General features: G+C 45.4%; 1 protein-coding gene across 1 annotated transcript in view; it reads right to left on the reverse strand.

Annotated features, from left to right (window-relative positions):
• The window catches only part of NTRK1 (neurotrophic receptor tyrosine kinase 1), a 175,997-nt gene that overhangs the window by 54,317 nt on the left and 108,681 nt on the right, over nucleotides 1-12,999 (reverse strand). The window contains exons 10-11 of the mRNA XM_040333078.1: nucleotides 8,987-9,045; nucleotides 769-871 (exon numbers count right to left, since the gene is read on the reverse strand). Coding sequence (XP_040189012.1) covers nucleotides 769-871; nucleotides 8,987-9,045 — 162 coding nt within the window. The remainder of the gene's footprint in view (nucleotides 1-768; nucleotides 872-8,986; nucleotides 9,046-12,999) is intronic.

Below are 12,999 nucleotides of genomic sequence, written 5' to 3' on the forward strand. Positions count from 1 at the left end.
TCACGAACGTACTTGCGCCTGTCGCAGTAAGCTACGTAGTTTAAGTAAGGCGTACGTCCGTCGTAAAGTTACCCCTCATAAAGCAGGGGTAAGTCATGTTAAGGTATGGGCGTGGGAACAGCGTCATATTTTACGTCATTTACGCAAGTCGTACGTGAATGGGGCTGGGCGTAGGTTACGTTCATGTCGAAAGCATTAAGCCGACGTATCTTAGGGAGTATTTGCAACGTGATTCTGAGCATGCGCGCGCATGCACCGTTCGTTCGGCCATGCATTTACATGGGGTCACGCTTCATTATAATACAACACGCCCACTGCCTTGCTACTTTGAATTAGGCGGGCTTACGCCGGCCATTTTACGTTACGCCGGCGCAAGAAAGGGAGCAAGTGCTTTGTGAATACAGTACGAGCCTCTCTATGTTACGTCAGCGTAGCGCATATCAGATGCGCTACGCCGCTCTAAAGATACACCGATCTCTCTGAATCCGGGCCATAGACTTTATTTGTAGCACATTGCAGAGAACACATTTTATTCACATATTCATGTTTTGGTGCTGCATTATTTTATTGCATTTAGTTTTTTGGGTTTGGGTATATCAAACGTCGTATGCCAGGGGCCACACTTGTTATCGCAGCGCAGATTCAACATTGCAATACGTTAGAACAGCAGTCATGTTAACAGCTAAGAAGAAGAATTTTAAAAAGGTACTTTATTCAGGTTTTTTAGTGAAGAAATGTACAAATATGATGAATATGAAACAAACTTACGATTTATTCCAAACTTGGAATGTCTTCCGCACTTGTTGAGCACAATCAGCAGGAGGAGAAGGAAGAAGCATGCGAAGACGGCCAGTCCCACAGCCACCGAGACCTGATGGGAAACACAATCCACTCAGTCATCCTGTTTTCCTTCAATTCCTGAGCATTATCACTTGCTAAATGTTAAGTCGCAGAGGATAAACGGTTTATTGGAGTTGCTCACAGCTGCACAAGCATCTGGAAAATGTGTAAACTGATATGATAAGCACGGGGTTGTAAGGGCCATTTCCCATTGGACGATTCTGTCGCTGGCAAGTTCCTGACGGAACTGTGAGAATACTCACCTGCTCCTACAGGTCAAGGCCAAGAAACTGTAAAATCTCTGTGATGCAATTGCCTATATGTCTCAGTTTAATGCTCCCTGCTAACTTAATGCTGTGGGTTACAGGTAACAGGTGTTCATGTGTGATTCATCTCTCTCTGTGCCATTGAAAGTACAACAACAGAGGTCTGGCTGACGAGTAGACATGTGCACAACAAAAATGTTTCGTATTTTTTTGTTCCGTTTCGTCTCGTTCCGTAGATTCGTAAAGATTCATAATTTCGTAAGACTCCTATTCGGACCCGTTCGTATTTCGTAAGACGCAAGTTTTCCTATTCGGACCCGTTCGTATTTCGTAAGACTCGAGTTTTCCTATTCGGACCCGTTCGTATTTCGTAAGACGCAAGTTTTCCTATTCGGACCCGTTCGTATTTCGTAAGACGCAAGTTTTCCTATTCGGACCCGTTCGTATTTCGTAAGACGCAAGTTTTCCTATTCGGACCCGTTCGTATTTCGTAAGACTCGAGTTTTCCTATTCGGACCCGTTCGTATTTCGTAAGACTCCAGTTTTCCTATTCGGACCCGTTCGTATTTCGTAAGACGCAAGTTTTCCTATTCGGACCCGTTCGTATTTCGTAAGACGCAAGTTTTCCTATTCGGACCCGTTCGTATTTCGTAAGACGCAAGTTTTCCTATTCGGACCCGTTCGTATTTCGTAAGACTCGAGTTTTCCTATTCGGACCCGTTCGTATTTCGTAAGACTCGAGTTTTCCTATTCGGACCCGTTCGTATTTCGTAAGACTCGAGTTTTCCTATTCGGACCCGTTCGTATTTCGTAAGACTCAAGTTTTCCTATTCGGACCCGTTCGTATTTCGTAAGACTCGAGTTTTCCTATTCGGACCCGTTCGTATTTCGTAAGGCTCAAGTTTTCCTATTCGGACCCGTTCGTATTTCGTAAGGCTCAAGTTTTCCTATTCGGACCCGTTCGTATTTCGTAAGGCTCAAGTTTTCCTATTCGGACCCGTTCGTATTTCGTAAGACTCAAGTTTTCCTATTCGGACCCGTTCGTATTTCGTAAGGCTCAAGTTTTCCTATTCGGACCCGTTCGTATTTCGTAAGGCTCAAGTTTTCCTATTCGGACCCGTTCGTATTTTCGTAACAGTTGTATTTTCGTTTATACTCAAAGATTCGTAATCCTGTCTAATTTATTTTCGTTGATTCGAAATTCGTAATTTTGTTAGATAATAATTTTAGTTTAATGGATTCGTAAATTTGTACTTTCGTAAATACATTGCAACACGCGGCCAATCCATGTTAAGATAGACCTTCTCTTAAGCCCCGTACACACGGTCGGACTTTTTGCCAACAAACAACAAAATGAGCGTTTTCCAAAAAAAGGCGGGGCAGCTATAATCTTGGGATTTTTACAAAACACAATCGGACAAACTTTTTCGGTTTCAAAAGTCCGGCCAACTCCCTTCAGACAAAAATCCACGGAAAAGTTTGTTGGAAGTCCGATGGTGTGTACGAGGCTTTACACTGTACAATGTGACTCAGCACAAAAGAGATAAGCTGATTGGCTAAGATATTAAGTAATCACTCACTAACTACACTGCCCAAAAATATATAAAAAAAACATATTTTTTCCTCAGTTTAGGCCGATACGTATTCTTCTACATATTTTTCATTAAAAAATAAGCGTTTATTGATTGGTTTGCGCAAAAGTTATAGCGTTTACAAAATAGGGGGTTATTTTATGGCATTTTTATTATTATTTTTTTTTTTACTAGTAATGGCGGCGATCAGCGATTTTTTTCGGTACTGCGACATTATGGCGGACACTTCGGACACTTTTGACACATTTTTGGGACCATTGGCAATTTTTTAGCGATCAGTGCTATAAAAATGCATTGGATTACTATAAAAATGCCACTGTCAGTGAAGGGGTTAACACTAGGGGGCGGGGAAGGGGTTAAGTATGTTCCCTGGGTGTGTTCTAACTGTAGGGGGGGTTGGGACTCACTAGGGGAAATGACTGATCGCTGTTCATACATTGTTTGAACAGAAGATCAGCATTTCTCTCCCTGACAGGACCGGGAGCTGTGTGGACTGGGAGCAATGGCGGGTGCTCGGCGGTGATCGCAACCGCCGGGCACGCGCGCGGGAGTCAGGAGCGAGCGGGGGCGCGCGCACGCGCCCCTAGTGGCCGCGTCGAGAGCCGACGTTATACTACAGGGTCTCGCACAGGAGAGCCGACCTCCCGCCGTAGAACTGCGGCGGCTGGACGGCATCTAGTTAAGGTGAAAAAACGTTTACCTTTACATCCCCTTTAAGACTTAAGAATCCGTCTCTTAAGTATACAGTGGAACCTCGGATTACAAGCATAATCCGTTCCAGGAGAATTCTCGTAATCCAAAGCACTCGCCTATCAAAGCAAGTTTCCCCATAGAAGTCAGTGGAAACAAAAATATTTTTTTCCACATTGACTTCAATGGCATGCAATACCGCATGTGGCCAGAGGTGGAGAGCCTCGGAAATGATCAGTGGACAGTTCGGCTGACCTCGGAAAGGCTCGGAAACACCAGGGAACAGAGTAACGGCTCCTCAGGCCAAATGCGGTACTGCACACCCCATTAGCTTGAATTTTGCTTATTTTGCGAGACAACACAAGTTGCTCGTCTTTCAAAATGCTCGTTACTCGTAAACCAACGTTCCACTGTATATAAATAATTACTAAATCTATAGTATCTCTTTAAACTCTCATTTGGAATTTGTGGCCCGGATTCAGATAGGAGTTACGACGGCGTATCTCCGGATACGCTGTCGTAACTCTGAGTTGCGGGGTCATATCAATGCGACTGATTCAGAGAATCAGATACGCATAGATTTCCCTAAGATCAGACCGGCGTAAGTGTCTTACACCGTCGTATCTTAGGCTGCATATTTACGCTGGCCGCTAGGTGGCACTTCCGTAGATTTAAGCGAGGAATATGCTAATTAGGTAGATACGCCGATTCAGAAACATACGTCCGCCCGGCGCATTTTTTTACGTCGTTTACATTCGGCTTTTTCCGGCGTAAAGTTACCCCTGCTATATGAGGGGTATCCTATGTTAAGTATGGACGTCGTTACCGCGTCAAATTTTGAAAATGTTACGTCGTTTGCGCAAGTCGTTCGCGAATAGGGCTGTACGTAAGTTACGTTCACGTCTAAAGCAATGATGATTTGCGGCGTAATTTCGAGCATGCGCACTGGGATTCTTTCACGAACGGTGTCGCATGCGCCGTTCGTAAAAAAATTCAAATACGCGGGGTCACATGTAAGTTAAATAAAACACGCCCACATCATCCACATTTGAATTAGGCGGGCTTACGCCGGACCACATACGTTACGCCGCCGTAACTTAGGGCGCAAGTTCTTTCTGAATACGGAACTTGCGCCCTAATTTACGGCGGCGTAACATATCTGAGATACGTTACGCCCGCCGATAGATACTCCATTGTATCTGAATCCGGGCCTGTGTCTTTATTCGGGTGGGGGACCAATAGTACAACATGATCAAAGAGGAACAGGCTTACCACAAGGCCTTGGCAGAAACTCTGCTTGTAGATTTTTATATGATTTTGATTTATCAGAGACCCCATAAGACCTTATTTTGCATTTTAAAAGTTTTCTGCAGAAACCCGGTATTTACTGAATATCACTTAGTGGTTTTGCTCTCCCCTTAGACCTGATTTATTTCTTTTTTTAAACTAATGGCCAACAAATTAACACGTTGTTAAATGGACTTAAATGACATGTGAAGGGATAATTGCTGAGAACGGCTCTTGTGGTTCCGTAAGGTGTGATTGAATTAGAACCCAGAGATTTTATGATAGAAGAACTCCAGGCTGTACTTTTACTTAATGAAACATTAATGCGTGCTCAAGAAATACGATGTGCACACCAGACAAGATCTGTTCCGTTGGAGATCAAGTCTCCAACATGTGTTTGTACACATGTGTCAAACACAAGGCCCGTGGGCCGAATGCCACCCTCCAGACCATTTCATGTGGCCCTATTTTTTTTTGCTAGAACAGAGTACTGGGTTTAGGGGTGCACTGTGTATAGAGTGCAGTGTTGAGGAGTGGGCTACATACAGAGTACATGGTTTAGGGATGCACTGTGTACAGAGTGCAGGGTTGAGGGGTGGACTACATGCAAGGTACTGGGTTTAGGGGTGCACTGGGTAAAGTGTGCAGTGTTGAGGAGTGGGCTACATACAGAGCACAGGGTTTAGGGGTGCACTGTGTATAGAGTGCAGGGTCAAGGAGTGGACTACATACAGAGTACAGGGTTTAGGGGTGCACTGGGTAAAGAGTGCAGTGTTGAGGAGTGGGCTACATACAGAGCACATGGTTTAGGGGTGCACTGTGTATAGAGTGCAGTGTTGAGGAGTGGGCTACATACAGAGTACAGGGTTTAGGGATGCACTGTGTACAGAGTGCAGGGTTGAGGAGTGGACTACATGCAGAGTACTGGGTTTAGGGGTGCAATGGGTAAAGAGTGCAGTGTTGAGGAGTGGGCTACATACAGAGCACAGGGTTTAGGGATGCACTGTGTATAGAGTGCAGGGTTGAGGAGTGGACTACATACAGAGTACAGGGTTTAGGGGTACACTGGGTAAAGTGTGCAGTGTTGAGGAGTGGGCTACATACAGAGTACAGGGTTTAGGGGTGCATTGTGTATAGAGTGCAGGGTTGAGGAGTGGACTACATACAGAGTACAGGGTTTAGGGCTACACTGGGTAAAGGGTGCAGTGTTGAGGAGTGGGCTACATACAGAGTACAGGGTTTAGGGGTGCACTGTGTAAAGAGTGCAGTGTTGAGGAGTGGGCTACATACAGAGCACAGGGTTTAGGGTTGCACTGTGTATAGAGTGCAGGGTTGAGGAGTGGACTACATACAGAGTACAGGGTTTAGGGATACACTGGGTAAAGGGTGCAGTGTTGAGTGGACTACATACAGAGTAAAGGGTTTAGGGGTGCACTGGGTAAAGAGTGCAGGGTTGAGAAATGGGCTACAGAGTACAGGGTTTAGTGGTGCACTGTGTACAGTCTGCAGGGAGGTTTGTGCAGAGGTGAGGGATGGGAGACAGTGGTACAGAAGTCAGAGCTGAGGAGGGGTGGAATTGAGATGTGGACAGCCTATAAAGGAGAGCTGAACCCTGCACACTGTGCATAGCGCATTCCTAAATAGGCTCAGATGTTTCAGCACACAGAGAACAGCATTAATATTTTGACTGCCGCCACAAACTGACCTGCGAGTACTTTGGATTACAAGCATTCTCCTGGAACGGATTATGCTCGTAATCCAAGATTCCACTGTATGTATCTTGGTTTTCAATGATATCTGAGGTCTTCAATATTTTTAGCACAGTCGTGTGCAATTTCCTCAATTCTTAATTTATATGTGTGCCTTCCGACAAGCCATTAAGACAGCTAACCGTAGAACACCGACACCGAATCTTGTCAAAGGTACCATGGAAAGAGTTGTAAGGGGAAAACCTGCGCCTGTGTTTAGAGACAACATAGCTGGGAGCACAATTAGCTGAGAAGAGATAGTTTTACTGTTCATTAGACACTGAAATATTTAGTTTCGGAATTTAGTTTTCGTCCGAAAAATTCATTTATTTAGTTACTCCCGAAATTTGTTTCGTTAAAAAAATGCATTTATTAATTATTATTACTAGTCAACCAACATTCAAGTTCTTCTATAGCCTATGGGTGGAGCATTTGACCGGAAATGTGAGTCGTACAGTTTAGCTGCTTGTCGAATCTTCTTAGAACATTCGACAGACACCATAAGCCTTCAATGACATATTCGACGTTTGTGCGTTCTTCGCTGCTTCGACGAATCTTTGTCGTTCATGTCGAATGGTCTTCCCCAACACTGTGGGGCAGATCCACATACAATTGCGTGGGCGCAGCGTATGTGAGATACGCTACTCCGCTGTAACTTACTTGGCAAATCTTTGAATCCTGAAAGAATTTGCGCCGTAAGTTACGGCGCCGTAGTCTATCTCTCGCAGCGTAAGGGCGCGGAATTCAAATGCGGCGAGTAGGGGGCGTGTTTTATTTATCCCCGCGCCGAACGAACTGCGCATGCCCCGTCCGTCAAAACTCCCAGGGTGCATTGCACGCAAGGACGTCATTGTTTTCGACGTGAACGTAAATGGCATCCAGCCCCATTCACGGACGACTTACGCAAACGACGTAAAATTTTCAAAATTATACGCGGGAATGACGGCCATACTTAACATTGAGTACGCCACCAGATAGCAGCTTTAACTATATGCCGGAAAAAGCCGAACGTAAACGACGTAAAAAAATGCGACGGCCGCTCGTACGTTCGTGGATCGTCGGAAATAGCTCATTTGCATACTCGACGTGGATTACGATGTGTACGCCACCCAGCGGCCACCGGAAAATTGCATCTTAGATCCGACGGCGTACTAAGGCATACGCCTGTCGGATCTAAAACAGATGCAGTTGTATCTTGTTTGGTGGATACCAAAACAAAGATATGACGCGCAAAATTTGAAATTACGCAGTGTATCAACAGATACGCTGGCGTAATTTCTTTGAGGATCTGCCCCTGTCTCTATACAGTCGAATCTTTTCTCTCTATATTGAATAATCTTGGACTAATAGAGTTAAGGTTAGGCACATTCGACCGCAGATTCGATAGACACAGATCGCTATTGTCACCGTCGTGTCGAATCTCCTATCTATATCGAACTGCTGTAGCAACAAAAACGAAAATAAAGCATTTTTTTTATGTCGAATCTTTCGGATTCCGGGTTCTGCACGTTCGTTTTCATTTGTTCAAACTAGGGTTGTCCAGATACCGATACCAGTATCGGTATCGGGACCGATACCGAGTATTTGCGGGAGTACTCGTACTCGCGCAAATACCCCCGATACCTAAATAGAATACTTCCCCCCCCCCCCCGCCGCATCGCGCCGCCGCATCGAGGGACATGGCTAGAGGGACATTGCTGCATATGTGAGGGACATTGCTGCATATGTGAGGGACATTGCTGCATATGTGAGGGACATGGCTAGAGGGACATGGCTGCATATGTGAGGGACATGGCTAGAGGGACATTGCTGCATATGTGAGGGACATGGCTAGAGGGACATTGCTGCATATGTGAGGGACATTGCTGCATATGTGAGGGACATTGCTGCATATGTGAGGGACATGGCTAGAGGGACATTGCTGCATATGTGAGGGACATGGCTAGAGGGACATTGCTGCATATGTGAGGGACATGGCTAGAGGGACATTGCTGCATATGTGAGGGACATGGCTGCATATGTGAGGGACATGGCTAGAGGGACATGGCTGCATATGTGAGGGACATGGCTAGAGGGACATGGCTGCATATGTGAGGGACATGGCTAGAGGGACATGGCTGCATATGTGAGGGACATGGCTAGAGGGACATGGCTGCATATGTGAGGGACATGGCTGCATATGTGAGGGACATGGCTAGAGGGACATGGCTGCATATGTGAGGGACATGGCTAGAGGGACATGGCTGCATATGTGAGGGACATGGCTAGAGGGACATTGCTGCATATGTGAGGGACATGGCTAGAGGGACATTGCTGCATATGTGAGGGACATGGCTGCATATGTGGGGACATGGCTGCATTTGGGGACACATTTAAAAAAAGTATCGGTATTCGGTATCGGCGACTACTTGAAAAAAAGTATCGGTACTTGTACTCAGTCCTAAAAAAGTGGTATCGGGACAACCCTAGTTCAAACGATTACGAAAATACCCAAAATTCGGGCGAAAACTAATGCACATGTCTATTGTTCATCATGTAACAAATTACAAACACAGAAACTCACCCCGAATGTGTTGTCTTCCACAGTCTCAATGGGATTCCCGTAGGTGCTATTCCCCCCACCTGCACAATAAGGCAATAAAGAAAAATGTGATCACTTACTACCTTTGCCCTCAATGTGTAACCCCAAAATAAAAATCATAAATGAGTTCTCTCTTTATTTTTATATGGCTCATATGGAAAAATCATTTTACAAAAAACACTCATTGGCACATCCAAATATTGTAAGACTTGTAACTAAGAAAGAAGTGGGACTTTACTGGCATAACAAGGTGCAAAACACAAAGTATATAAAAATATAAATTTTATTACATAGTATATAAAAATATAAAATGTATTACAGAGTATATTATAATTACCGTAAATACACGAATATAAGCCGAGGCACCTAATTTTAGCACAAAAAAAATGGGAAAACATATTGACTCGAGTATAAACTAGGGTGTCCATCTGCATGCCTCACTGTGTCCATGTGCTTGCCTCACTGTGCCCATGCCTCACTGTGCCCATGCCTCACGGTGCCCATGCCTCATTGTGCCCATGCCTCATTGTGCCCATGCCTCATTGTGCCCATGCCTCACTGCTGTGTCCATGGCTAGACTTATGTTTAACATGGGAATATATAGAAGGGGTACCTGGCTTTGAAAAATTAGGTGCTCCCCGGCCGTAGGTCCCCCGGACAACAAACTTTGCACACTTGTAAAGGAGAACTGAGGCTACATGTGTGCCAAGTGTGTGCTGGTACCGGGTCCCCAAAGTCCTGGAGATCAGGCGCAAAAAGGTGACTCGATTATAAGCTGATGGCCGGCCGGTACCGGGTCCCCAAAGTTACGGGAGAAATTACAGTTTAACATGAGAGTCTATGGAAGGAGTGCATGAGGAGTGCCTGAGTTTGAAAATTCAGTACTGCCCGGCCGTAGGTCCCCCGGACAACAAACTTTGCGCACTTGTAGAGGAAGAGTGTGGCTATATGTGTGACTTGAGTATAAAATGTGCTGGAAAACGCGACTTATACTTGAGTATATACGGTAGTTATAGATTACATAACCACTTCCCGACGGCCGTACGACTTTGTTCGGCCGCAGGGTGGCTCTAAATCTCTGGGAGGCTGTCTTTTTACGGCCCCCGCTCCTCCTGGCCACTGGGGGGCGCGTGCGCCCGCCGCATCACTGTAAACACACAGATCCACGTCCTGTCAGGGAGAGAGGAGACCGATCTGTGTCCCTTGTACATAGGGACACAGATCGGTCACCTCCCCCAGAAAGTCCCCTTCCCCCACAGTTAGTAACACTATGCAGGGTACACATTTAACCCCTCCCTCACCCCCTAGTGTTAACCCCTTCAATGCCAGTCACATTATACAGTAATTAGTGCATATTTATAGCACTGATTGCAGTATAAATGTGAATGGCGCCAAAAATGTGTCAAAAGTGTCCGATGTGTCCGCCATAATGTCGCAGTCACGATAAAAATCGCAGATCGCCACCGTTACTAGTAAAAAATAAATAATAATAATAATTCTGTCCCCTATTTTGTAGGCGCTATAACTTTTGCGCAGACCAGTCGCAATTTTTTTTTTTTTTTTACCAAAAATATGTAGAATACGTATCGGCCTAGACTGAGAAGAAAAACGTGTTTTAAAAAAAAAATTGGGCTATTTATTATAGCAACAAGTAAAAAATATTATTATTTTTTTTCAAAATTGTCGCTCTTTTTTTGTTTATAGCGCAAAAAATAAAAACCGCAGAGTTGATCAAATACCACCAAAATAAAGCTCTATTTGTGGGAAAAAAAGGACATCAATTTTGTTTGGGAGCCACGTCGCACGACCGCGCAATTGTCAGTTAAAGCGACGCAGTGCCGGAAGCTGAAATTTCACCTGGGCAGGAAGGGGGTATATGTGCCCAGTAAGCAAGTGGTTAAAGTCTGATTTCACGATAATAAGAAATCCCTGATCATAATGTACATTGCTAGGCAATTCATTCTATTAACGTACTTTATCTTGAAGGTCAAGTAATAATCATAGCATGTATTACAGAACGATCATGTTTCATTCATGTGTGGGTGCTGCCGAGTCTGAATCATTCTCTGGCTTCATATAACCCTTAGGAACCCCACTGAAGTTTCCAACTTGAAAGCTGAGGTGGGCGGGGGGCACCAAAACTCGTAGGTGGTCAGAAACGTAGCTGTGAATTTTGGCAAGGAGATCTCGCTGTTGGAGGATCCAAGGCCCATGGGAAGCCAAGGGCTGACTAAGCCCAACAGGCTCCACCCATAATAAAAATATCACTTTTGAGTTAATTCACCTTAATTCACCCCTTTAATTTTAGATTTAATGGCTCCAATTATGTTTTATTATTATTACCAATTTACACCCATGCTACATACTGCTATTGCCGGGAAGGACTAAGCGTTGAGACTTGACGTGGTTGGACAAGGTTTGGCTCATCGGTCATTGCTCTACGTTGGCCTAACGAGCTTCAAGTTACAAGGAAGCGGCAAGGGGGTTAATATAATGACATCATTACTTAGCACAACTGTCAGGTATTAAGAATAGGGATGTAGATCCCTGCCATTCGTTTTTAATCTACAGGCTCCATTTTGTCATAGTCCAGATATCCCCCCGGGGCAAAGCTGATTCCTCGGTCAGGTTTCTTATTATATTTGTCAGGGGAAGAAATTAAACTAACTCATATTAGCAAGATGATAAGAAGCCCTTTTTATTCTATTACATCCAAATAGACATTAGAAGTCCAAGGTACAATGGACAATGTAAAGAGGATTGTCTATTCGAAATGGTAAAGCATACAAATGAGAGGAGACAATGGGCCGGATTCACAGAGAGCAAGGCGCACATTACGCCGCCGTAGAGTAACCAATGTACGCTACGCTGAAGCAGCGCAGAGAGGCAAGCAATGCATTCAGCAAACCAGTGCTCCCAACGCTGCACCAGCGTGGCGTGGGATTCGAAGGCGTACGCCGGCGTAGGTGGAAGTGGGCGTGACCCATGCAAATGAGGCGTGACCCCATGCAAATGATGGGCCGAGCGCCAGACAGATACGTATCACGAACTGCGCATGCGCCGTGACGTGGACGCATCCCCCTGCGCCTGCTCACAACCACGTCGGAACAACTGCCTAAACTACGCTGGATCACTGCGTACGTCCAACGTAAAATACGCCGGCTTGGCCGGCCTGTGTTCCCTGGTGCAGACCTTTGCATGTCTGCTGCTCGGTTGCACCTCCTTTATGGGGAATAACTTTACGCCGGACGTACAACCTGCATGTTTGAATGGCTAATCAATGGTAGTGGCACCATGCTCCCAGCCTAAATGTGCGCCCACCCTACGCCGACGTAAGCAAGATACATCGGCGGGGTGTAGCCTGGTTTTAGGCACATATCTGTTTGTGGGTCTGGGGCACAGATACGACGGCGCACATTTGCACTTACGTCGACGTAACTTGATATACGTCGGCTTAAGTGCTTTGTGAATCAAATTGATCAATTGTCAAACGGGTAGTCATGTTTTCCATAGCCTCATGAAAAATAATTGCAGTGGAACCTCGGATTACGAGCACAATCCGTTCCAGGAGAATGCTCCTAATCCAAAGCACTCGCATATCAAAGTGAGTTTCCCCATAGAAGTCAATGGAAATGAAAATAATTTGTTCCGCATTGACTTTAATGGCATGCAATACCTCATGCGGCCAGAGGCGGGAGGGGGCACCGGAGAGCCTCGGAAACAGCCGGAAAGGACAGAGGACAAAGGCTCAGGAACGTAGTATTTCTGAACGGTGCCGATCGGCTACGATTGGCGCCGCTCGACTCAGGCGCCCCCCACCTCAGGCCAAACGCTGTACTGCACACCGCTTTGGCCTGAATCCTGCTTGTTTCGCAAAACAACACTCACAAACCGAGTTAGGATTTTCCAAAATACAGTGCTCATGTTGCAAAACGCTCATTAACCGCGTTACTCGCAAACTGAGGTTCCTCTGTATTTTGATTGCACAGCCACCT

The sequence above is a fragment of the Rana temporaria genome, chromosome 13 (assembly GCF_905171775.1).
Source record: "Rana temporaria chromosome 13, aRanTem1.1, whole genome shotgun sequence".
Lineage (NCBI taxonomy): Eukaryota > Metazoa > Chordata > Amphibia > Anura > Ranidae > Rana > Rana temporaria.